Source organism: Python bivittatus, unplaced genomic scaffold (genome assembly GCF_059951505.1).
Source record: "Python bivittatus isolate LINGU-HERP-01145 unplaced genomic scaffold, Pbiv_v1 ctg000480_np1212, whole genome shotgun sequence".
NCBI classification, from domain to species: domain Eukaryota; kingdom Metazoa; phylum Chordata; class Lepidosauria; order Squamata; family Pythonidae; genus Python; species Python bivittatus.
This window is the reverse complement of record NW_028277075.1, coordinates 29,369,280-29,392,660: the sequence shown is the minus strand read 5'-3', so window position 1 is coordinate 29,392,660 and position 23,381 is coordinate 29,369,280. Positions and strand designations below refer to the sequence as shown.

The 23,381-nt window shown below is 40.9% G+C and overlaps 1 protein-coding gene across 2 annotated transcripts in view; it reads left to right on the top strand.

The window, feature by feature from the left end:
- SUSD6 (sushi domain containing 6) overlaps window positions 1–21,554 on the top strand; it is a 72,337-nt gene extending 50,783 nt beyond the window's left edge. For both annotated transcript variants that reach the window (XM_007436726.3, XM_007436725.4), the window contains exons 4-6: window positions 6,066–6,204; window positions 13,405–13,832; window positions 15,687–21,554. In XM_007436726.3, coding sequence (XP_007436788.2) covers window positions 6,066–6,204; window positions 13,405–13,832; window positions 15,687–15,712 — 593 coding nt within the window. In that variant the 3' untranslated portion in view covers window positions 15,713–21,554. The remainder of the gene's footprint in view (window positions 1–6,065; window positions 6,205–13,404; window positions 13,833–15,686) is intronic.
- Window positions 21,555–23,381: the final 1,827 nt, after the last annotated feature.

Here is a 23,381-nt window from a genome sequence, read left to right as displayed (position 1 = left end):
GTCACATAGTTATAGTCAAAAAGATAATTCAGCTGCTTATTTTCTCCCCTGGAATAAAATAAACTTCAAAATGTAATCTTGAATATATTCATTATGGTTTTGGCTTGTATCCATATGATTTTAAATTCAGTTAACAAAAACCAAGAGGCCTGGGAGCTATCAGACAATTAAGATAGCGTGGGACTTCAGTTGAAAGGACTTGGGTTTGTTTGTCCCCCCCCCCCACCACCACCATTTATAACTTCCGGTTAAGATGGTGGAGAGAGAGGGAGCCATGTTCGGGCTGTCCTCTTAGTTGGCTGTGTTTGTGTGACGTTTCTTTGTTTTGGAGGCAGTTACCTGGATGGAGGCAGTTCAGGCTGTTCAGGTCGGACTGGACCAGAGAGTGGCATGCCGGAGGACAGCAGTGTTTGTGGCTTTGCTCCACTTGTCGCTTTGCTTCGTTTGGTGGCTTTGCTGCACTTGTCATTTGGCCACATTTGGTCCGTTGTGCTGTTGAGCTGCTTTTGGTTGGTCACGCTGCACCATCTTGTTAGGTAGTGGTCTTTTGGACTGGGGGCCGGGGTCTGACTCCTTTTCAGAAGACCAAAAACTGCTGCTGCTGAGGACTGGACGGCTGCTTAGACGCCAAGGGGCAGGTTGAGTGGCGGACTGCTGCAGGACTCTGTGAGATGCTGCTGCTGGACGCTTTTGCTGCTGGGGCTTTAGTTGGTGTTTTTGCTGGGGACTCTGCTGCTGGACGCCTTTGCCATTGCCTGATTCCTTCTGTACTATTGACTTCCTTCTTTTGTGGGACACCAGGGCTTGGAGGTATGGGCGGTGGATGGGGGGGAACAGTAGAGTGGCAGGCTACTGGGGACCCCTTCCCCCATGGAGGCCACCTTGTCTGCCCCCTGAGTAGCCCTGAGAAGGCAGAAAGGAAGAAATAACATGGCTCCGTATGTTTTCTTTTTTAAAAAAGTGCCTTGTGAATGGACTGTTTCCTCCTCTGGGTGAGAGCCAAGGGAGGAATTGCTGGTAGGTGAATGTGGGAAGCCCTCTTCCAGCGTATGGGAGCAGCAGGGGAGGGAGCCTCTGTGTGTTTGTATGTTTGAATGTGTTGTAATGTGCATGTATTTTCTAGTGAGTGGGGAGGTGGCAGCTGGGTACCCTGTTGGCACTGAGAGACTGTGAAGTTAAAGTACCTCAGGGTACCTGGGGGCTTGGTTCTGGGGTTAGGGCTACCATTGGGAGGTGGAGGCAGGCCAGAACATCATGGTGGTGTCAGACATGGGGAGATACGGAGGGAGAGAGGGAGCGGGCTGCCCTCAGGGAACGTGGAACTATTGTGTCATAATGGTTCTGCGTTCCAGCTCCTTGATCTCAGCTCCAATGCCCTGTCAGCAGACCTTCAGCTACCCTGGCCTCCGGCTGCTGCTACTGAATGCCAGGTCAGCTTGCAATAAGGCCTCCCTCATTCATGATCTAATCCAGCCTTTCTCAATCTTTTGACCCTAGATGAACCCTTGAAATATTTTGCAGGTCTTGGGGAACCTCTGCATATTCAGGCTCAAATAGAGGCCAGAAGTTACACAATTATTATATTCATTTCATGTGTAGGCCTATATATATCTATATCTATACACACACACACACACATACACACACACACACACAGAGATGCATGAACAGTATTCTTAAACTAAAGAATAAAACTTAGCTCTTTAATATGAAACCTGTGCTTGTTTCTTGCTGCACAAATACTCAATTCTGGGCTGAACTTGAGATAAGCACACACAGATTTCATCTTCAGCTGAAATAAGACAATTTTTGTCTTTGCTTTTGATGCTTGTTAAATAAGAAAGCTTGCTCACACGTGTAAGAAGTTGAAAACTGCAGCAAAACATTCAATGCCTTCCTATAAATGGCAGGATACTCTTCTTTCACAGAAATCCAGAACTTGTCCTTGGGGACAGATCAGGAAATCTCATCTTGAGTGTACAATCAGTCTGCAGCTCACAAAGTCCGTCCGTCCTTCCTTCCTTCCGAGCAGAAGATGCAGAAAAAGGATCCCTCACCCAGTCATATATTTGTGTTGAAAGGGAGGGAAAGTACTGATCAGTTTTATTCTGCAGTACTAACAGGTGGTTTTCAATTAGATTTGAGACTTTCTGGTATCCTTTCTCACTCTCAAGCCCAAGCAGCAGTGGAAACATTTCAATATTTCCTTTTGCAACATATTTTCAAACATTCAATTTTCTTTTAAATCCAAGAACCTTGTCACTTGAAGTCAAAACATTTTCTCCAGTGCCTTGAAGAGACTTGTTCAGCTGGTTCATGTGATGAAAGATGTCTACCAAGTATGCTAGTTTCTGCAATCATTCTCTATCTTCAAAGCATTCAACAAAATGTGGAATACTGTTTTCTCAAAAATACTCTTGCAGTTCTGCCTTCAGCTCAAACATCCTGTTGAGAACTCTTCCTCTGCTGCGCCACCTTATTTCTCTTTGTAACAGGAGACTTAGGTGCAGTTTGTCCAGGTTTTCACACAGTTTTTTAAATATTGTTGAGTGAACTGGTCTTTCTTTAATAAAGTTAACCATTTTTGTGGCATCATTCAGAATTTTTTTCATTTCATCTCCAAGAGTTTTTGACACCAACACCTCTCTGAACAAAGCAGTGTGTTGTGACAACATCAGGATTTTCTTTTCTTACAAGAGAAACAAAGCCTCTTATGGAGCCAACCATTGATGGAGCACCATCAGTACAAATGCCAACACAGTTCCTCCAAGACAGACTTTTTGTTTCCAGATCTGAAGACAAAACATTAAATACATCTTGGCCTTTGCATGTTTCATGTAGTTCTTTGCAGCAGAAAAAGTTTTCTTCAATTTCACCATCGTTTACAAATCTTACAAATGCCATAACATGACATTTATTGGTGAAATCTGTTGACTCATCAACTTGGATAGAAAAGCTGCTGTTCTTCAGTTTATCATACAAAACAGCATCATGTGATGTCATCAGTATGCTGACTTACTGTACTGTTTGACAGTGGAACCTTTTCAATTTCTTGTACTGTATCTGGTCCTAGCATTTTCCCACAATTATTTTATGTGCTGGCATGATTACTTTCTTACCCAAAGTGTGACTTTTACTTTGCTGTGTAATAAATTCTGCTACTAGATAACGCGCTTCTTGGGCTTTTTTTATTGACTATCATTTTATTAACAAAAGCTTTACTCTGTTTGTTCTGTGATTCCAATAGCTGTTTAAAATAATTGGAACTTTTACTTGTCATATGGCTGTGATTTGTAGTTAACTGTCTTTTTAATTTTGCTGGAGCCATTGCTGCATTTGTAAGTTGTTTGCCACAGAGGAGGCACAACGGAATAGGACAACTTGGATCACCAGTCCATGTAAAACCCATTGATAAATAGCTTTCATTGTAAAGATGGACTTTTTTTTTGAGTCCATTGATGTACCAATGCAGGGAAATGCCTGAGAAGGTTTAAATTCTTCATTATCATCATTAAATTTATCAGTATTGCCAGTTCTAGAATCCTCCACTTCTCTCTCACACCTCCTCTTCAAAAATTGCCACATCGGACCTTCAGACATGACTGAATAAATATGTATGAAATTTATTTAAAATAACAGGATAAAATAATTACAAGAAAACCTCAGGGAAAAGATGCAGGAGAGGGAGACTGACGTCACAGGCTAAGTTGAACTAGTCTATTAATTTCTTGAAAAAATACACTTCTCCCTCCCCTTCCTTCACTATATTCCTCCCTTCCTGCAATACATTCCTTCCTTCCTGCAATTATAGTATTCACCTGTTATCAATGGTCTCCCCTATCTTGTGTCAAAAATTAAGAATGGATTCAACAAAATAAACACAGTTCTACAGTGCAACACCAGAGAGCTCAGAAAGAGTTGTAACTAGATTTTTGTTTGGTCTCTGTTCATCATTGCAAGGGCACTTGAAATATTTTTTAAAATAAATCATGATCTCCTAGGGAACCCCTAGTGACCTCTCTCGGAACCTTAGGGTTCCACGGAACCCTGGTTGAGAAACCCTGATCTAATCATTGATGAGAGGACTGACCTGGCATGTATCACTGAAACCTGGCTGGATCCAGAAGAGGGAGTTGCCCTTTTGGAAATATGCCCAGCTGGGTTTTAAGTGTGGCATCAGCCGAGACTTCAGGGCAGGGTTGGGGGTATGGCAGTTGTGATCTGGGAAACCCTTACAGTCTTCAGGAGCACTACAACACATTTTCAGATGTGAGACTCTGTTCATTAAACTGGGCTCTAGGGATCAGTTGGGATTGTTGCTGTTGTATTCCCTGCTCCATAGTAACCTCCCTGCCTGAGCTCTTTGACTCCATTTCTCAATTGGCAGTGGAGCTCCCCAGGCTTATGGTTCTGGGGGACTTCAATCTGCCTTCTCTAGGAATGGGGCCTGAGGTGGCTTGGGAGTTCATGGCCACCATGACAGCCATGGGCCTATCCGAAGATATCCAGAGCCTGATGCAGAACAGTGGTCACACTCCAGATTTGATGTTCCTGTTGGAGCAGTGGCTATGTGATCTGAACTTGGGGGAGCTTATGGTGTCTCCTTTGTCACGGTCAGATCATGCCCTGATTTCCATGGGATTCTCTGCCACTATCCACTGCAGGGAAGCGGGACCCATTTGATTGGTCCACCCCTGGTGACTGATGGACCCAGATGGGTTTCAAAGGGAACTGGGCATTATTCCTGTTGGTCTGCTGCATGGTCCATCCAAAGCCTTAGTTGCCACTTGGAATAAGGGGGTGGCTGAGATGTTGGATCAGATCGCACCTATGTGACCTCTCCCCTCTCAGGGATCCCATCACTCCCTGTGGTTTATGGAGGAATCAGCTGAACCCTGGCAAGACTGAGTGGTGCTGGGTTTTGTGGCTTACTAGTTCTAGGACTATGCCATCTTTGGTCCTGGATTGCACTGCCCCAGTCAGACCCAGTGTGCAATCTGGGAGACCTCCTAGACCCATGACTCCTGCTCAAAGAGCAGGTGGCATTCGTGGCTAAGAGGGTCTTTGCATAGCTTCGGGTTGTGTGCCAGTTGCACCCATTTCTGGATCAGGAAGCTCTGCTCACAGTCAGTCATGCCCTAGTCACCTCCAGATTGGATTATTGTAATCCACTCTACATGGGGCTGCCCTTGAAAAATATTTGGAAGCTTCAGCTGGTGCAGAATGCAGTGGTGTGAGTAGTTATGTTGTGCTCCTAGGACAGCACATGTTACACCTCTACTCTGCGAACACGTTACACCTCTGCTTCGCGAGTTGCCAGTTTGCTTCTGGGTCCAATTCAAGGTGCTGGTTTTAACCTTTAAAGCCCTTCATGGCATGGGATCAGGTTATCTGAGGGGCCACCTATCCCTGATTATATCAGCCTGCCCTATTAGATCTGGCAGAGGGGGCATGCTGCGGATACTATCTACCAGGGACCTACATTTGGTGGCACCCGCCTTGTGGAATATTCTCCGCCCCCCAACGTTAGGTTCTCTCCATTCCTTTGGATGTTTCAGAAATCCCTCAAGACCTATGTTACCAGGCCTGGGGGTCCCAGGGAACCGGAGACATGTCTAAATGGCTCCACTATTGAGGTGGATGTACACTGTCTCTGCATGGGGTTTGTATATATTTTAGTCTTAATTCATCTCTACTTTAATGTTGATTTTTTAAATATTATTAAATGCTTGTTTTTATATATGTATTTTTTTTTATTTGATTATTGTACACTGCCCAGAGTCACTTCTTCTGAGATGAGTGGCTATATTAATTTGTTTAATAAACAAAAATAAAGAGACAAATGCCTTGACTACCAGGTACAGTCTCTTCTGAGAATCCTTCTCTCTGAATGTATTTGCAGCAGGCATCAGCCAAACCAGGCTTCTCTGAGAAGAAAGCTGCCTGTGCCAACTGCTTACTGCCAGGGCTGAGTTTATTCAGGAATCCTGCCTTAGTGATGGGAAACAGCTGCTTCCTGAAGAGAAACCATTGACTGCTTTTTGTTTGTTTGGTTGGTTTTACAGATAAAGGTTCTCCTCCAAGCGTAGGAGTACCCACCTTATCCATAGTGGCTACTACAGCAAGTTCGGTCGCTCTCATCCTTCTCCTAGTTGTATTGTTTGTTTTGCTACAACCAAAACTGAAGTCGTTTCATCATAGCAGGTGAGCTCTTCAGAATTTGTGGGGATCTCTTCAGTTAGGGTTAGAGGGATTTTTTTCTTTGGGTTTTTTTCCCCCCTTTGCTTGATGCTAAGCAGAAGAGGCTATTGTGACTACTTGCGTATCAGGTAAAGTCAAAGTTAGCTGCTGGGGTGAATGCCGCTGCTCGCTTTAGTAAACTGCTAGGATTAGAGTAGTGTGTACACTCAGCTCTTACGTCCAAAGTAGCATAACCCATGCAACATTAACGGCCAGCGTTCACACACTACACAATACAGCTAAGAGATAGCATAAGAGTTATACCAACTGTGCTGCAAACAGCTAAAAGAATGGAATAGACCCTAGTGTTGGTGGTAGAAGCTATAGTATTTGGGAAGATGATACAATCATCAGCTGCTTTTTGAGGGGCAGATGTTTGTGCATGTAAATTGAATGGAGAACTGGTTCAGATGTTGCTAGGTCCCAGCATCCCCAGCTATGCTAGCCAAAGATGAAGAATGCTAGAAGTTGTTGTTCAGTAACAGCTAGAAAGCTTCAGATTCCTCTCTCTTGATGTAAATGTTTACAAGTATGGTGGCATGTGTCTCATTAATTTGTTGACCCAGAGCCATGCATTCTTTTCCTGGTTGCTCCTTGCTATTTTCTTTCAGGTTTTTCCTCTAGTCTCTTTTTTACATTTCAGGAACTAATTTTGTTAGGCAAAGAATCCATTTATTTCCTTGGGAAAACTTGTTGATGTTGAAGAAAATAATCTTGGATCCTATTGCGATGGAATAACTGGATGTTATGGTCTAATACAGATTTCATCATATTCTGTTTTTATTGGCCTTGTGGAACCATTAGGTTTTTAAAAACAGTTTGGTCTAGTGGTTAAGGCTCCAGGATAGAAAGCGGGAGACTGAGTTCTAGTCCACCTTAGGCGTGAAAACCAGCTGGGTGACTTTGGGGCAGTCACACTCTCTCAGCCCAACTCACCTCACAGGGCTGCTGTTCTGGGGAAAATAGGAGGGGGAAAGAGTATTAGTATATTTGCCACCTTGAGTTATTTATAAAAATAATAAAGGTGGAATAAAAAATAAAAGTGCATTGCTCTTAATAGATCCTAGTTATGGAGGTCTCTTCTAGTAGGAATTTTACCTAGGGCTTATTGGAGGGTTTCAAATTATCCAAACTAAAAGATTGTGTTTTCCAGGGTTCCTGTGTGGTCAAGCCAAGCACCACCACCAGAGTCACCTCTGTTACTCAGTAGCCAAAAGAACCTCTAGCCTTCCTTTCATTCTTGGAGCTAGGAGAAGGGATCTGTGCATTGTTTGCTCCCTGCCTGCTTCATAGTTCCAAGGCTGGGAAGAAGCCTGGAATTCTTGAACTCACAGACTGTTGTCAGTATGTTTACTCTGGCAAGCAAAATGTGGAAATTGCACTTTGAAGAATGACGGAGTTTCATAAACAGACTTAATTAGCCTGGAGATTTCATTGATGTTATTTAAAATGAACAGTTATCACCACTGAAAATAGGTATTTTTGTAGTCCAGGTGACACACTGTGGGCTTTGGGTCAAGTCCTCGGTTCCCTTACTTGTGTATTATTCACTGAGATAAAGGGAATAATTTCCTGCAATCCTACTTGTCTAATTTTTTAAACAAGAGAATTTCAAACAGAATAGACACACATAGTATTTTTTGTCTCCTATGTCTATACCTGAAGCTGGAAAAAAATTGATTCAGGATAGAAGTGTCTCTCAGTGAAGAAGGTAATGCCCTTCTCCATACAACTTCAAGGTGGCATGCCCATCATATCACACAGAAATTATTCATTGAATAAAATTATCAAAACTTCTTTGGTTTTTTCCTTGGGTGGGTGGGTAAGACTGTGGTAACAGCACTCCTTTGTTTCTTGATGGCTCATTCCCATGGAAGGTATGCCCCATCTGTTCTGTCTTGTATGCTGTCTTAAGCTAGTATAACAGAGAAGTAATGTTTATGTTTAATCCAGGCAGTCTTTGCTCTCTTTCAGTCTCTTGCATAAGAAACTATGAAATTTAGACTGTTGTTCAGTCACTTCCAATTTTTCATGATCCAGTGGGATTGTTTATCCATAACTGCTTCTTTGAGTTCTCATGAGCTCGTGCTTGCAATATTAGTGATGGTCTCTAGCCATCATGCCTTGTGCTAGCCTCTTTTTCTATTACCTTTGATTTTTCAAGCATTAGGGTCTTCTCCAACAAGTCCTGCTTACATGTTATGTGGCCAAAATATTTATTTAGTCCTTCCAGTGTGCTGACTGGTTCAGCTTCCACCATGTCAAATAACTAGTTTTTCTAGCCCTACAGTACAATGCCATTGGTTTTTCTTGTTCAGCCTTTCTGATTGTCCAGCTTTTACAGCCATACATTAGGACTGGAAAGATATGGCTTTGACAGTAGGTAATTTTGTTGGCAGTGTGATGTCTCTATATTTTAAAATTTTGTCTAGGTTTGTCATAGCCTCTCTCCCAAGAAGCTGGTTCCCCTTTACTTCATGGTTATAATAACCAACCCTGTAGATATTTGAGCCCTGGAAGATAGTCTTTTGCTGCTGCTGCTGCTGCTGCTGCTCCCTCACCTGTTTGCATTAGGTGGTCATGGACAGTTGACATATTTGGGTATTGTGTATCAGATTGACTTTTGCATTCCTATTTTTAAAACTTTACCAAGGAATTCCTTAAGCTTTTCTTACTTCTAGCCGCCAAGTGGTGTCACTTTGTCCTATTCGAGGTTGTCAGTATTTCTTCCAGCAAATTTAATTCCAACTTCTGTTTTTTCCAGTCCAGCACTTTTCATTTTATGTTCCTCATATAAATTAGATAGGATGATAGTATACAACCTTACTACACTCCTTTCCCAATTTTGAACCAGTGTGTTGTTCCATATTCTATTTTGCTTCCTAGCCATCATAAGAATTCTTAAATATTCAGATAAAGTGGTCCAGAATACACTTGTGTGTAATGGCTATGTGCAGTTTGCTGTAGTCCACATAGTCAAAGCTCTTAGTATAATCAATAAAACAAAAATCAGTGACTTTGGGGGACTTCCTTTCCTTTTCAATTATCCATCAAATGTTTGCAACACATGCAATTCTTTGGTAGTTTGAACATCTTTTGGCACTGTCATTTTTTGGTTTTAAATACAGATTCATCTTTACAGTTCTCTGGCTCCTGCTGTGTTTGCCATATCTGCTTATGAACTGTCAGCAGCATTTTAACAATGTCATCCTTGCAAGATATGAAACAGTTGTGCAGGTATTTCATAAATTCCTGCAGCTTTGTTGATAGCAACATTTTCTAGGGCCCATTTAACTTCACTTTCCAAAATGTCTGACACTACACACTTCACTATGTCATAAATCAAATGACCCTGTTTGAAGTAGACTTTTATAAATTGTATTCAATTTTCAAATCTTGCCCAATTTTGTGAAATGTGTTTGGTTGTAGGAAATCAAGATCAATGGAGGTGAATATGTGTAGCTCAGGGTTGCACTGTGGAGTCCTTGGGGTTCTCTGAGCTTGTTTCTTTTCTTGCAAACGTTTCATTATCCGGCTAGGTAACATCTTCAGTGCTGAAGATGTTACCTAGCTGGATAATGAAACGTTTGCAAGAAAAGAAACAAGCTCAGAGAACCCCAAGGACTCCACGAAATGAAGATCAGTGCCTGGAGATTTTTAGAATTCTTTTTTCTGTACTGTTTGACAAAAAACATAGGCTGCATATAGTGATAGGGTTGCCAGTCATTCTAGCTGTTGTTAAATAGCTGCTTGGTACATACATCCATTTATCTTGGATGCAAGATAAAATCCTAAATATTTCTGGTCAAGAAGTCTGTCTAAGCAGAATTAGATCTGTGACTCACAGTTTACCTGGCAGATAGTATCTGTCAAGTTAGCCCATTGTTCTGACTCCAGCAGAAATGGCTAATCTGTACAAATGTAACGATTTATAATGATATAAAAGAACGGATGCCTCCTTCATTGGCTGTGGCCTCATGATAGCACGAGGAAATCAATTATCAATAAAGCCGTTCTGTTTCTCTCTCTATTTAAGACTAGCGTAATTTGCCATTGAAATGTAATTCCCATACCATAACTAACCTCTCTTCCATAACTTGTATTTTTATCTGTGTCCAGTATTTTAGCCATAGTGCAGTGATTATTAGCTACGAGCTATGAGGTAGAAGTCTTGTAATTCTGCCCCAGCTCAGTTATGAATTTGCCAGTAGTTATAGATAAATTTTACATGGTCTCTTATTTCCTCCTTTATTCCTATATTACATTGTTGGGATAAAAATTACTAAGAAAAGAAGAGGTGCTTTTAGGATGAAATGTATTACATGTTATATTGTTGTATTTCCCTTTTTCTCAGGAAAAGAGAGGCATGGGGTTTATTCATCTGCCCACTACAAGTCTGAAATATCCCAAAGGGGTTCTTGGCTCCCAGATTGGCCTGGCATTGCCATGGCACTGTAGTTGGTTTGACAAGATAGCAGCCAACCCACTCCCTTTTTTCCTCCAGAACTTAGAGTTGGGATGGGACATATCTCACCATACAGTGACTATAATGATCCCGACCTATTTCTGCAGCTTCAACCTGGAAACAAGGCTGGGTCTCCTCATGCTCACCAGCTAATAGTGGCATATTGACCATGGAAAGTGCTTTTAAAGCCTAATACTGAGGGGAAAATTGTAATGAAACAATGGGGATGTAAAGTTCTAAAGTAACACATTCATCAAACTTAACGTGATGTTAAATGCACAAAGGGCATCTGGAAGCATACAGTCAGGTCCAGAAATATTGGGACATCGACACAATTCTAACATCTTTGGCTCTATACACCACCACAATGGATTTGGAATGAAACAAACACAATGTGCGTTAACTGCAGACTGTCAGCTTTAATTTGAGGGTATGTACATCCAACTCAGGTGAACGGTGTAGGAATTACAAGAGTTTGCACATGTGCCTCCCACTTGTTAAGGGACCAAAAGTAATGGGACAGAATAATAATCATACATCAAACTTTCCCTTTTTAATACTTGGTTGCAAATCTGTTGCAGTCAATCACAGCCTGAAGTCTGGAACGCATAGACATCACCAGACGCTGGGTTTCATCCCTGGTGATGCTCTGCCAGGCCTCTACTGCAACTGTCTTCAGTTCCTGCTTGTTCTTGGGGCATTTTCCCTCAGTTTTGTCTTCAGCAAGTGAAATGCATGCTCAGTGGGATTCAGGTCAGGTGATTGACTTGGCCATTGCATAACATTCCACTTCTGTCCCTTCAAAAACTCTTTGGTTGCTTTTGCAGTATGCTTTGGGTCATTGTCCATCTGTACTGTGAAGTGCCGTCCAATGAGTTCTGCAGCATTTGGCTGAATGTGAGCAGATAATATTGCCCGAAACACTGCAGAATTCATCCTGCTGCTTTTGTCAGCAGTCACATCATCAATAAATACAAGAGAACCACTTCCATTGGCAGCCATACATGCCCACGCCATGACACTACCACCACCACGCTTCACTGATGAGGTGGTATGCTTAGGATCATGAGCAGTTCCTTTCCTTCTCCATACTCTTCTCTTCCCATCACTCTGTTACATCTTGGTCTCATCTGTCCATAGGATGTTGTTCCAGAACTCTGAAGGCTTTTTTAGATGTCGTTTGGCAAACTCCAATCTGGCCTTCCTGTTTTTGAGGCTCACCAATGGTTTACATCTTGTGGTGAACCCTCTGTATTCACTCTGGTGAAGTCTTCTTTTGATTGTTGACTTTGACACACATACACCTACCTCCTGGAGAGTGTTCTTGATCTGGCCAACTGTTGTGAAGGGTGTTTTCTTCACCAGGGAACGAATTCTTCGGTCATCCACCACAGTTGTTTTCCGTTGTCTCCCGGGTCTTTTGGTGTTGCTGAGCTCACCGGTGCGTTCCTTCTTTTTGAGAATGTTCCAAACAGTTGTTTTGGCCACGCCTAATGTTCTTGCTATCTCTCTGATGGGTTTGTTTTGTTTCTTCAGCCTAATGATGGCTTGCTTCACTGATAGTGACAGCTCTTTGGATCTCATCTTGAGAGTTGACAGCAACAGATTCCAAATGCAAATAGCACACTTGAAATGAACTCTGGGCCTTTTATCTGCACATTATAATTGGGCTACTGAGGGGATATCACACACCTGGCCATGGAACAGCTGAGAAGCCAATTGTCCCATTACTTTTGGTCACTTAACAAGTGGGAGGCACATATGCAAACTCTTGTAATTCCTACACCGTTCACCTGTGTTGGATGTACATACCCTTAAATTAAAGCTGACAGTCTGCAGTTAACGCACATTGTGTTTGTTTCATTCCAGATCCATTGTGGTGGTGTATAGAGCCAAAGATGTTAGAATTGTGTCGATGTCCCAATATTTCTGGACCTGACTGTATATTAGGGATATATCAACCAGAATTAGAGAGAAGAGCCTAGCCCCTCAGTATTAAACAATAAGGGTTCATCTCAGCAGGAATTTGCTTTTAGTTCCAGACCTCAGTTAACAGTAATTTCACAAGCACATCCACGTTAAGAGGGAAAGTCTGTGCTGCTCATTAAAGAATCGGCTTACCTTATTGAAAATAATCCTGAGATCAACCATATCCTGATCTACCTTAGGCTTGTTAAAGCCTTCTCCTATCTGATATCCTACAGATACACTGGCTTATGTGTGTGTGTGCGTGCCTTTGAGTTATTGTTGACTCCTGGCGACTGCCTAGACAAGTCCCTGCAGTTTTCTTGGCAAGGTTTCAAGAGTGGTTTGCCATTGCCTCCTTTCTAGGACTAAGAGAGAGTGACTGGCCCAAGGTCACCCAGCTGGCTTCATGCCTAACATGGGACTAGAACTCATGGTCTCCTGGTTTCTAGCCTGGTCCCTTAACCACTACACCAAACTGGCTCTCACACTGGCATTACAGTTTGCTAAATATCCAGTGGTGCTACTGGTTTGAAATGGTGCTCAAGAATTCTGAAAATTGCGGTCTTAATATATTTGGACAAAACCAAAGTGAAGAAGTGGTTTATTACTAGTGCCTTTACCTCTGAATGAACAGTAAAACAAATAGGATTGCTAATCCTGTAGATTTTATTGCTCTGTAAAATGCTGCTTATGTCATCGTGCTTAAATATTTCTTTAAAATCCAAACACAGGCGTGATCAAGGTGTTTCTGGGGACCAGGTTTCTATTATGGTGGATGGAGTTCAGGTAGCTTTGCCATCTTACGAAGAAGCTGTCTATGGCAGTGCTGGAAACTGCATACCATCCTCAGATACGCGGATACAGATTGTCCTTTCAGAAGGAGCTGGACAGAGTGAGGCAAGGGAAATGCAACAGCCACCACCAGACCAAATGGGTCCCAGCTGCTTTATTAGGGAGGATGAAATCCCTGGACGTTCTGGATTGTGTGAAGCTGGCAGCTCTCACCACTCAGAAACTGTTCTAGTGCATCAGGCTACCACGTCTTCCTGGGTGGCTGGCACATCTAGTAGTAAACCCAGGCACAAAGAGACTTCAGACTCAGAAAACAGTGATGTACAAAGCCTTTTATCGCTGGCTTCTTCAGAGGAGTATATGGATGGTAAGTAATGTGAAATAAGTCTTGCATCTGGATTCCTATAACTGGAATAAAAATGTCGATAAATCCTGCTATTTCCATTTATTCCTTCAATTGAGAAATTACAAAGAGTAGCATTGTCTTCAGAAAAAAAAACTGTTAAGAACCTTTTTGCTGTCTTATCTATCTAGCTATCTAGCTATTTTTCCAATTTATATAGCCACCCATCTCAGTATATGACTCTGGGCGGCTCACAAACAATTAAAAACAATATAAACACCAAAACAATACAGCAAGTTAAAAACAATATAAAACCATATATAAACCATATAATAAAATTCATAGCTGAAGTAGTCACATCCATCCATAACTATCAATACAGCCATTACACAGGCTCTACCACACTCCTGGGTCCCCACGCCCATTGGCAAACCCATGTTTTCAGGACCTTGTGAAAAGCGAGCAAGACCCACAGAGGTTCTATTTAGGGTAATGCAACTCCACCCAGAACGAGATGGAAAGTCCCCAGAGCCAGGGGGCCCCAAGATCCAAAGCCGCCCAGTCTTGCTTGGATTGAGCTGCAGCCTGTTGTTCCCCATCCAACCCCCTGCAGCCTCCAGACACTGACACAGGACCTTCACAACATCACTTAATTGGCCTGGGGTGGAGATGTAAAGCTAGGGGCCGTCAGCATACCGATGGTTCCTCACCCCGTGCCGTTGGATAATCTCACCCAGGGGCTTCATGTAGACAGAAGCAGAGAAAGTATCAAGCTCTGCAGCACCCCATGCAGTGATCTACTTCATTACATACTCTCCCTAACGACCCAATAGGGTTGCCCATTAATAGATTTAATTATAGTTTTATCTGCATTTCACATAAGCGCACAAACCAAACAGAAACCCTAATCTTGGGTTCAGTCATACAGGGTTCTAAAGGTACATAATTGGATTTCAGCTGTAGTTCTTGTGATGTATTTTGGTACAGAAGTTTGGGAATGCAAAACTGAACTTCCATGCATTTTAAATTCAAGGATATTTTGCTACCTGTTGAAGAAGGCAGCTTGCTTTATTTAGGCCTTCCTCCCTTACCCTCTGCAGCACTTCTGCATTACTGGGTGTCTCCTCACCGCTGAGCCATTTCTGCTTGTTGAGCTGGACAGTGTTTCTTCAAGCACAAAAACCTGCAGCCACCTGCCGCCTCAGTTGTGCTCTTTTTCTTCCTTGGTTCATTTTCTTTTTAAAGTGAGGGGGGAAAAACAATTTTGTTTTTCGGCCAGCCACTGTATAAGAGAGTGGCAAAGCCACCGCACAGAATGACTGGATGGTGATGGCAAGGTGGCATGGTATCTTCCATCGAGCAAGGAGGGTGGCAGAAGGAATCCCAGGAGGTGACAGAAGGGGGAAATTCCTCCAGTGGAAATTTGCCTATTCTACAGCTCCATGTGACATATTGCACAATTATTTTACAGTGTTTCCTCTAGAGCAGAAGTTAATTGACATAGAGCAAGATCAGTCTCTGACTGGTACAGTGCTCGCTGTTCCTTCTGAGTCTTAGTCTGATCCCAAGATTAGGAAGAATGAATAAGCTTTGTTCTCTTGTCTGAGTCAATCCAAAGAAGCTCTTAATATTAGAGACTTTAGGGCTTTTCTGAGGAAAAGGCCTTGCAAAAACATAGCCAGTGAAAGTTTTAAAGAATGCCAAACTGTTATAGAAACTTGGCCTGGTTAAATAAGAACTTTGGTAAAGTGAATGGACTTCATAGACTTCTCAGACTCTTTATCAGGGCTGTGCTGGGTTGCTTTTGAAACTTGTAATTGAACACAAAGGTTATTTAACGTTCTTTTTTTTTTTTTTTTTGCTTCTCTCTCGATTCAGATATTCCATTGTTGAAAGAGGCATGAGCCTTACGGCATTCATCTAGTCTACACTCTCTACTTTCCTTCTCGGGATGATGAGCACTCCATGCTGGCTTCCCCTTCCCCGAAGTGCTGCACCCTGAATATTTCCAGAAAATATCCCTTAGTTGAAGTTCCAAAGGATGCTACCAAGACACCTCCTTCAGTGCATCAGTGGGGTGCACAGAATGCCAGCCATCTTCTCCATCTCATTCTATAAGCATTAAAGGGGGGGGCTTCAGAGATGTTTATAGACTCAAGTTCCTCCAGCCTCTCCTCTTTCCCAGCCAGATGATTTTGAGTACAGTCTCTGGAGAGTTGCTATTTACTTGTGCCTTGCTCCTTCTTACACTGGCTTGTTGCAACTTCTCATAGGCCTTGCTAGCTTCTGGACTTCTCAGAAAGCAGGGTCAAACCACAGCTTGCTTTGTTTGGTGCAGATAGTTTTGTTCTATTTATTAACTACATTATGAAGGCAAGATGGAATGCCTCGAGATGGTCTGAGCAGGAGGGTGTTTGTAGGAGTCATACATACTGGTTGTAGACCTCAGGTGTTGAAAATCGTATAATCCATAATGTAACTGCACATCAACACATTAATAAGCAGTGCTGGCTGTGTTAAAGGGAATTGCTACTGGCCATTTTAGAAAAAAAGCTTAGGCTGCTACATGTTTTTTTGTTTTCCCCAAGGGTGAAGTCTCTCATATATATATGCATTCATTCTTTCCTTTATTCGTTCCCACCACACCCACTAGGACTTTCCTTATCTTTTTGAACGTGCTGTGGCATACATCTAGGGCTGTCTTGCTGCAGAAAGCTTTGAGTAATTCCCTTGTATGTAGCCAGATTTAAGAACACTTGCATAGCTAAGCCCACGTTCTCACCCTGTCAGCAATACATTGGCCAAATGACAGTTGGTCCAGAGCCTTCCGTCTTTGAGTATATGATTGGTTTAGTCTCTTTCAAATATCAGTAGAGTGTCAATTGTTGTGTTTGAGCAGCATTATCACATGTCACTGCATTTCTGTGTCAGTCCACCACAGAGTAATTTTGGCATAGCTGCTTTATTTTCTTGCTGTGGTTGATTTCTGTCCTTGTGGAGGTATTGCCAGGGCCTGCTTTTTAACCCTTTCCTCAGCTAGCAACTATCAATTTAAAGTATTGATCATGGTTAGCAAGTATTTAGCTTTTTAAATTGGTATGTCCAATTTGCCTTGAATGAATTAGTGATAGCCTGCCTTAAAAAAGAGCCATGCTGCTGTCTTATCCAGATGCAAGATCCTCCCCTCCTCGACACACTTTATTTTTTATGTTGCCTTCTGCATGCTACTTCCACTTAGAAACTTCTTACTATGCAGGGAACATGCTTGTTTACCTCACATCCTCTCGCACAAGCCTGCTTTTGCTCTTGTTTTTCTAGCTATCTGTGAACAACATTTCTTGATGACATTATGGAAGTACTGATTCCATAGCTTTTTTCCAAGTGAACCTCCCAAAACAAGACTTTTTGTGTGATTTCCCAAAGATTTGTACAACAGAAGTAGGCAGCTTAAGTACCAGTTCTCCATTTTGTCCCAGAACTGGGACTGGGAAATAGCTTCTGCCTCTTTGGACGACTGCCCATAATCGCTGACTTTAGATGGTCTGCACAAGCTCAGAACTATGAGCATTCCTATGAGTATTCCAACAAAAGTTTAGTATTGAAAACAAATACTCAGAAAACCACAGCTTGCATTTTATCAAATAATAAAAACAAAGTCTTTGTGAATATAGCCTTGCAAATTTGTAGGGTGATGTATATGACAATCTTAAGGTATATAGTAGAATTTGCTGTGGCAATGTGACAAAACTTTAGCAATCTGCATGGTTCTTTATCCTCCTTCAGGATGTGCAGAAGTACTGAGTAAACCAATAATTTGCTTGCTTTTAATAATATGACAGAGGCAAACAATTCTGGATTTTCCTGGAGCTGATATTGGTAGCAATATATATTGCCTTGGCTTTGATTCTGCTCTCTTGTAAGTAAACAGATAAGTATCAGTTATATTTGAGGTCTTGTTACACAGAAGAGGTTCCAATAGCAATTAGCAAGCAAAAGTTATTCAGGAAGAACTAGCCTTAACTAATATTATACAGGGGCTAATAAGGCTGTGCAAATCCTTTGAAAAAGCTGCTTCCAGACACAAGGCTGTGCACAAAACACTTTTTCCATGCTAAAACAGCCTTTTTCCCAAGCTTGTGCTGCTGCTTCGGAAGATGCTTCCAGCTATCTCTGCCTGTTTTTCCCTTATAGCTGCTTTACCAATTTGAAAAGAGGAGCTTTGAATGAGGCCCCACAAATTTAGAAGCACTTCTTTTGAAGGAGTTTTACAATCCTAATGGCTAGGGGCATATAATTTCCTCAACCTAATAACCATAATAATGTTTATCATGCTGTATAGACCCAGCTCTTGTGGTTTGTAAATCTTGACAAGTGGTTTACCATGGTCTGTGAACTTATTCAAGAAACCAAGATTAAGTAAATTGTGGCTTAGTACAGTGGTAAATATTTTGGTCAGGATGGAGATGTCGCAAAGTATAGAGTGACGTTTAATGCTGGTTTCTTTTCTGGATTCATATGACTGGATTGGCCTTGAATATCAGTCTTCTTTCTCACTCAGCTGTGCAGTTTTTTAAACCATTGTGTTTTATGTAAGAACTCTGAAATAACATATTTGCATTTCATCAGGCAGAATTTATAATCCAGTCTTTACATGCAGAAGGAAGGGTTTTGGTGGAGCAGGTCATGCACTGTTCCCACAGTTGCCAGCTTCGATGCCAATGGGAACCACACAAGGAGGGCATAAAAGCATTAGCACCCTCCCTTTTTAATGTGTAGCCAGCATGTTCCATGTACTGCATCCTTAAGTCTCTGGAAACCTTTCGTATAAATAACCTTTATAAAGAATTTGGAACTTAATATTTTACCTGAATAATTTATAGTTGGATCTTGTGATTTTTCAGGGCAAGAATTAAATAGCTTTTCCTTTCTGGGAAACTGAATTTTGAAGATCAACAATAAAAATGATACCATCTTCAAAATTGTAGGTTTCTTTCCCCTTTAAAATCTTACATTCTCAGGTTCTTGAACTGATTGGCAAATTCATAGAAAGCAAAGGTACCAATAGCTGTTAAGTATATGCTGGGGTATCTGTTCTAAAGCTTAAGATGTAAATGAATAGAATATTTTTTTAATTGACATTAAAATTCTGAAGCATCAAAGAGCATTAATTAGGTTGGAAGGGCTGCTACTCCAACACTGTGCAGTTCTTGGGTGCCTAATTATTCATTTAACTTCTTGCAGCCTTGTATAGGGAGAACCAGATGCTGCAAGAGCACAATTTGTGCCTTGCAGGAATAAAATGTGGTTCTGGTTTTTAAAATGTAAGCCTTTTCTGAAACTTGAGTCTCCTGGTTAATCTTGTTCTGATGAATGAATGCTTGCCATTCCATCCCCCATTTTATTACAAATCCTGGTTGGGAGATGAACCCATGAAGCTGCCTTAAAGTGACTTAGACTGGTCCATCTAGTTCAATAGATTTTTCTTTGATTACAGAGGTTTTTCTCACTCCAGTAGTCATTGCTGGGCTGAGTTGGTGAACATACACATCTTATGTCAGGTGTAGAACTTAACCACAGGATATTTTTCTCTTCCACTGAGAAAAGCTTTTTCCTTACTCTTCTACCTGCTGCATGCTAAAAGCAAGATATTTAAGTTAAAATGCAGTGCTGCTTTTCTGTGGTGAATACACATCAAGTGGATTGATGTACACTATAGAAAGCTGCCATTTAACAAGGTGTAGGGCCTGAGCACCCCATTTTTCTCCTTCATTAATGGTCAGCATAACATCAGTGTCTTAAAACAGCTGCCACTCTAGAATAGACATATTTCTTAGTGTTTCCTCTTTTGAAGGAAAAACTAAAGCTTGAGAATCCATGCATGTTAAAACAAACAGGATTACCAGATTCCTTTTTTATTCTCATGCCCTTGCTTTTGAAGTTTCATATAAAATAAGAAGTGGAGGAAGAAGCTTGATGGAGAATGAATCTGTTTTTGTTTTTTTTAATATTTTAAACTTGCACATTTAAGGCATGAATACAGTAAGACTAGAAAATATATAGAGGAAAGTACAGAAGAGTACTGAACAATACTAGATGCTTAAGTGCAGACTGCACCTGTTAAGCACTCTTCTGAGTCCTCTTCCCACAAAACTTTTTTTTTTAAACACTGGAGCACTTTTTAATGATTCAGTTTTTACTTATTATAAGTAAATAGTTTATAATAATCACTTCCTGCTACTTGTGGCAGATGTGAGGGGTCTGCAAGTCCATTTCCTGATTAAAAGGTTACATGAGTGTTATTGGCCCTCAGACACTGGATACGTGGGCAGCTAGACCTGCAGCTTGAAAAATCTAATTGCACAAACTTTGGTTAGTAGTTTCTACTTCCTTGCTACGAAATGCTTTTCTTTTAGTATCCAGCAATCTCACCTATGTACGCTTTCTTTCTTTGTTTGCTACCTGTAATGCTTACTCATGTCAAGTGTACTAACACAAGAATAACCATGATGCTAATTAGAATACTTACAAGAGGTGTGTGTGTGGAAAGGGGTTCCAGAACCAAAGATGTTTTTGTTAATTGTGCTAGGTTGAGTAATAGTGCATACACAACTGTGGTATGTGATCCTATATCCTCATTATTGTGAGGTAAGAGTGTCTGCAGTGCAAAAAATTAGTACTACTGTGTCCTCACATTGTTTTCAAATATGGTGTAATGCATACAATTTTCAGATATTGTTCAGAAGTATAGAAACAGGCCATGAGTCAAATCTGACTCATACTTTACATGACAGATGATGTCTGGATTTGCAGCAACTACTGCATCATATGCCAGTAAACATACAGACATAAACTAATAATCTGTGGTCAGCCTCAGGTCCCAGGGTTTGTGTTCTGCAAATCCCTGAGAAGTACATGCATTTCCTTAACATTTTAATGCTAACTACTGTATACAGTAGCTGCAACTGCAATGCTGTGAATCAGTTTTCAGTTTCCATTATTACTATTGTATATGTATCACACACACTCCCAAAAGGAGTAGCGTGTGCTTTTGAGAGGGGCAAGTTGGAAACCTTTAATTGGCACACCACATTTAGTGGTATTTTATGAATCTCAAATCCATGTCTGGTTTGTTTCCTAGATGCTTTTAATTGCTTTTGAATTTGATCACCTCTGTCATGTTGTTAAGATCCCAATGCTTACACCAGAAGAAATGCAGCTGGATATGAAAAACCTCTGTGTTAACATCATGGAATACTGCTTTTTCCAGCCGGTGAGCTAAGGAGCGTAGCTGTCAATTTCTGCTGGAAATTTGACTGTTGCACTTGATTTTTCATGGAAGCTCACAGAGTTCAGACCAAACATCCTGTTAGAACAAACATTCAGACACACATTTACACTGTAATGCAGATGACAGGCTGTAGGTAGCTGGAGATACACAAGGGGAAAACCTGGTTGCCTTCAGTGCTTTTTATTTGTTTGTAATCTGAACTGCATCACTAAGGAATTTATTTACAGAATGGTACTCATATATATATATATATATGGGGTTTCAAAGATTCTATGATTAATGCTGTGCAGGATGGATATATGTGTGTGTGTATATATATATATATATATATATATATACACATCCTGTACATTACAGTGGGTGTGATGATAGTATTTTAATATTTGTACAAAATTTAATTTAATTTCAATTCTATGTATATAACTGCATTTCTAAATTAAAACACCTTTTGAAGTGAATTGTTCATGGTGTGTCTTTTTTTTCCTGTTCATATACAAAGCAATATTTTGAGTAGATGCTTTCAAGTTATTTCTTGAAAGAACACCTGGATAATGGGCATTTTACTGAGATTCATAGAACAGAAAAACTGTTGCTCCATTCTGTGAAATAGACATGTCACGTTTCATTCAAGGCAATCGTTTAGGTTCAAGGCAACAACTATTTTTTATTTATTTGATTTGGAGGCTGCCCAATTCCAGAATGACTTTGGGTAGCTTACGCTAGGAGGAGGGGGAGGGGGAGGATTGATATGAGGTTTGTTTGCCTCCAGACAAACCTCATATCAATGATCTCAACATCTTTTGTGAACTTGGCTATTTTAAATAACATATACAAAATCTGAAACCATTGCCTTTGCTGCCTGCAGCCTTTGTTCATTACCAGAGTTCTGTTAATTCTGATAGAGTCCCTTCAAGTATTCCCTTCTTGGCATGAATCTAGATTACAGAAAGAATAAGAGCATGTGACAGAAAACTCGGTATCTTTCCTTAGATTTCCCCAACTCTTTTGAGTAATAATTTAGGATTTCCCTTTAACTTCTTCCTGGTAGATTTAGTTGATGATGTGTCCTTGGTTTGGTATTTAAAAACAGCTTGAAGTGATTTTCCTTCACTTTTACATGTTTCTTCTGTCTATAGGTATTTCAATCCAAAGAGACTGGAATTAGGAAGCAGCCACCAACTGCTATGGAGGTTATATCTATTTATTTTCTCATCTCACTTGGACACAGATTGGGAGAAAATCTTTGCACTTCCCTCTTCCTTGATGAGTGGGTGGCCAAGGATGAGAAGCTAAATAGCTGAGAATAGAGCTTTAAGAGAAAAATATTAGTCTCTGGGCAAAGTCTGGGAATAGCCTCTTGACTCAGTTTGATAAAGAGACATGAAAAAAGAGCTGATATTTTGTTATGCTTATTCTGATTGTTGGAGCTTGAGAAGAAAGCATAGATACAGTAAGCATTAGAAAAACAGACTGGAAAAAATAGGTGGTGTGTAGCATTATTGCATAAAACTCTGCAGAGGATAAAAGTGAGCATTCAGGGATTTTCTCTATACATCAAAGTAGAAACTTCAAAAGAAGGAATGACAATACAAAGTCCTAAACAAACGGTAATGTGCCTTTCATTTGACTAAAGTCCTCATACAATTTTCAAACAGAATAAAATCAGAGATGCATCCAAATGAGAAGGTGTTAAATAACAAACTGATCCTCAAGGGGACTGGCTAGATGTGTATTCATGGTGTAATGGTTAAAGTAATAGACTAACTTGGGAGACCCAGATTTAAGTGCGCCCTCAGCCATGAATTACTCGTAACCCAATCTTCTCAGACATTTGTGGGGAAAAATTGAATGACGTGCTATGTACGCCACCTTGAGCTCCTGGTCAAATGACTGTATATAAATTAACTAATAAATGTTTCTAGAAATCCTGAATAACTGCTTTAGAACAGGAGTGAGCAAATGTTTTTCTACAAATATCCTTCAGAGTTAGTGGATGGGGCTGAAACTAGTGGACACCCCTTCCCCATGTCAAATATGTCTTTCTCATACCTTATTTTCTCTCTCTGAAGCAGCAGGTGCTTACCAGAGTTCTAAATGGTCAGATGGAACTGCCCAGATGGGATACAATGCTGGATATGGCTTTAACTGGTGTCCAGGACTTACTCCAAGTTGTGAATGGTATTAGTCAGCTGGAAATATATCCATGATATAGTCAAGGTTAATCTATATGTGAGCAGAAAAATTGCCAAGGAAATACAACACAATTGCATTAGGGCCCAAGAAAG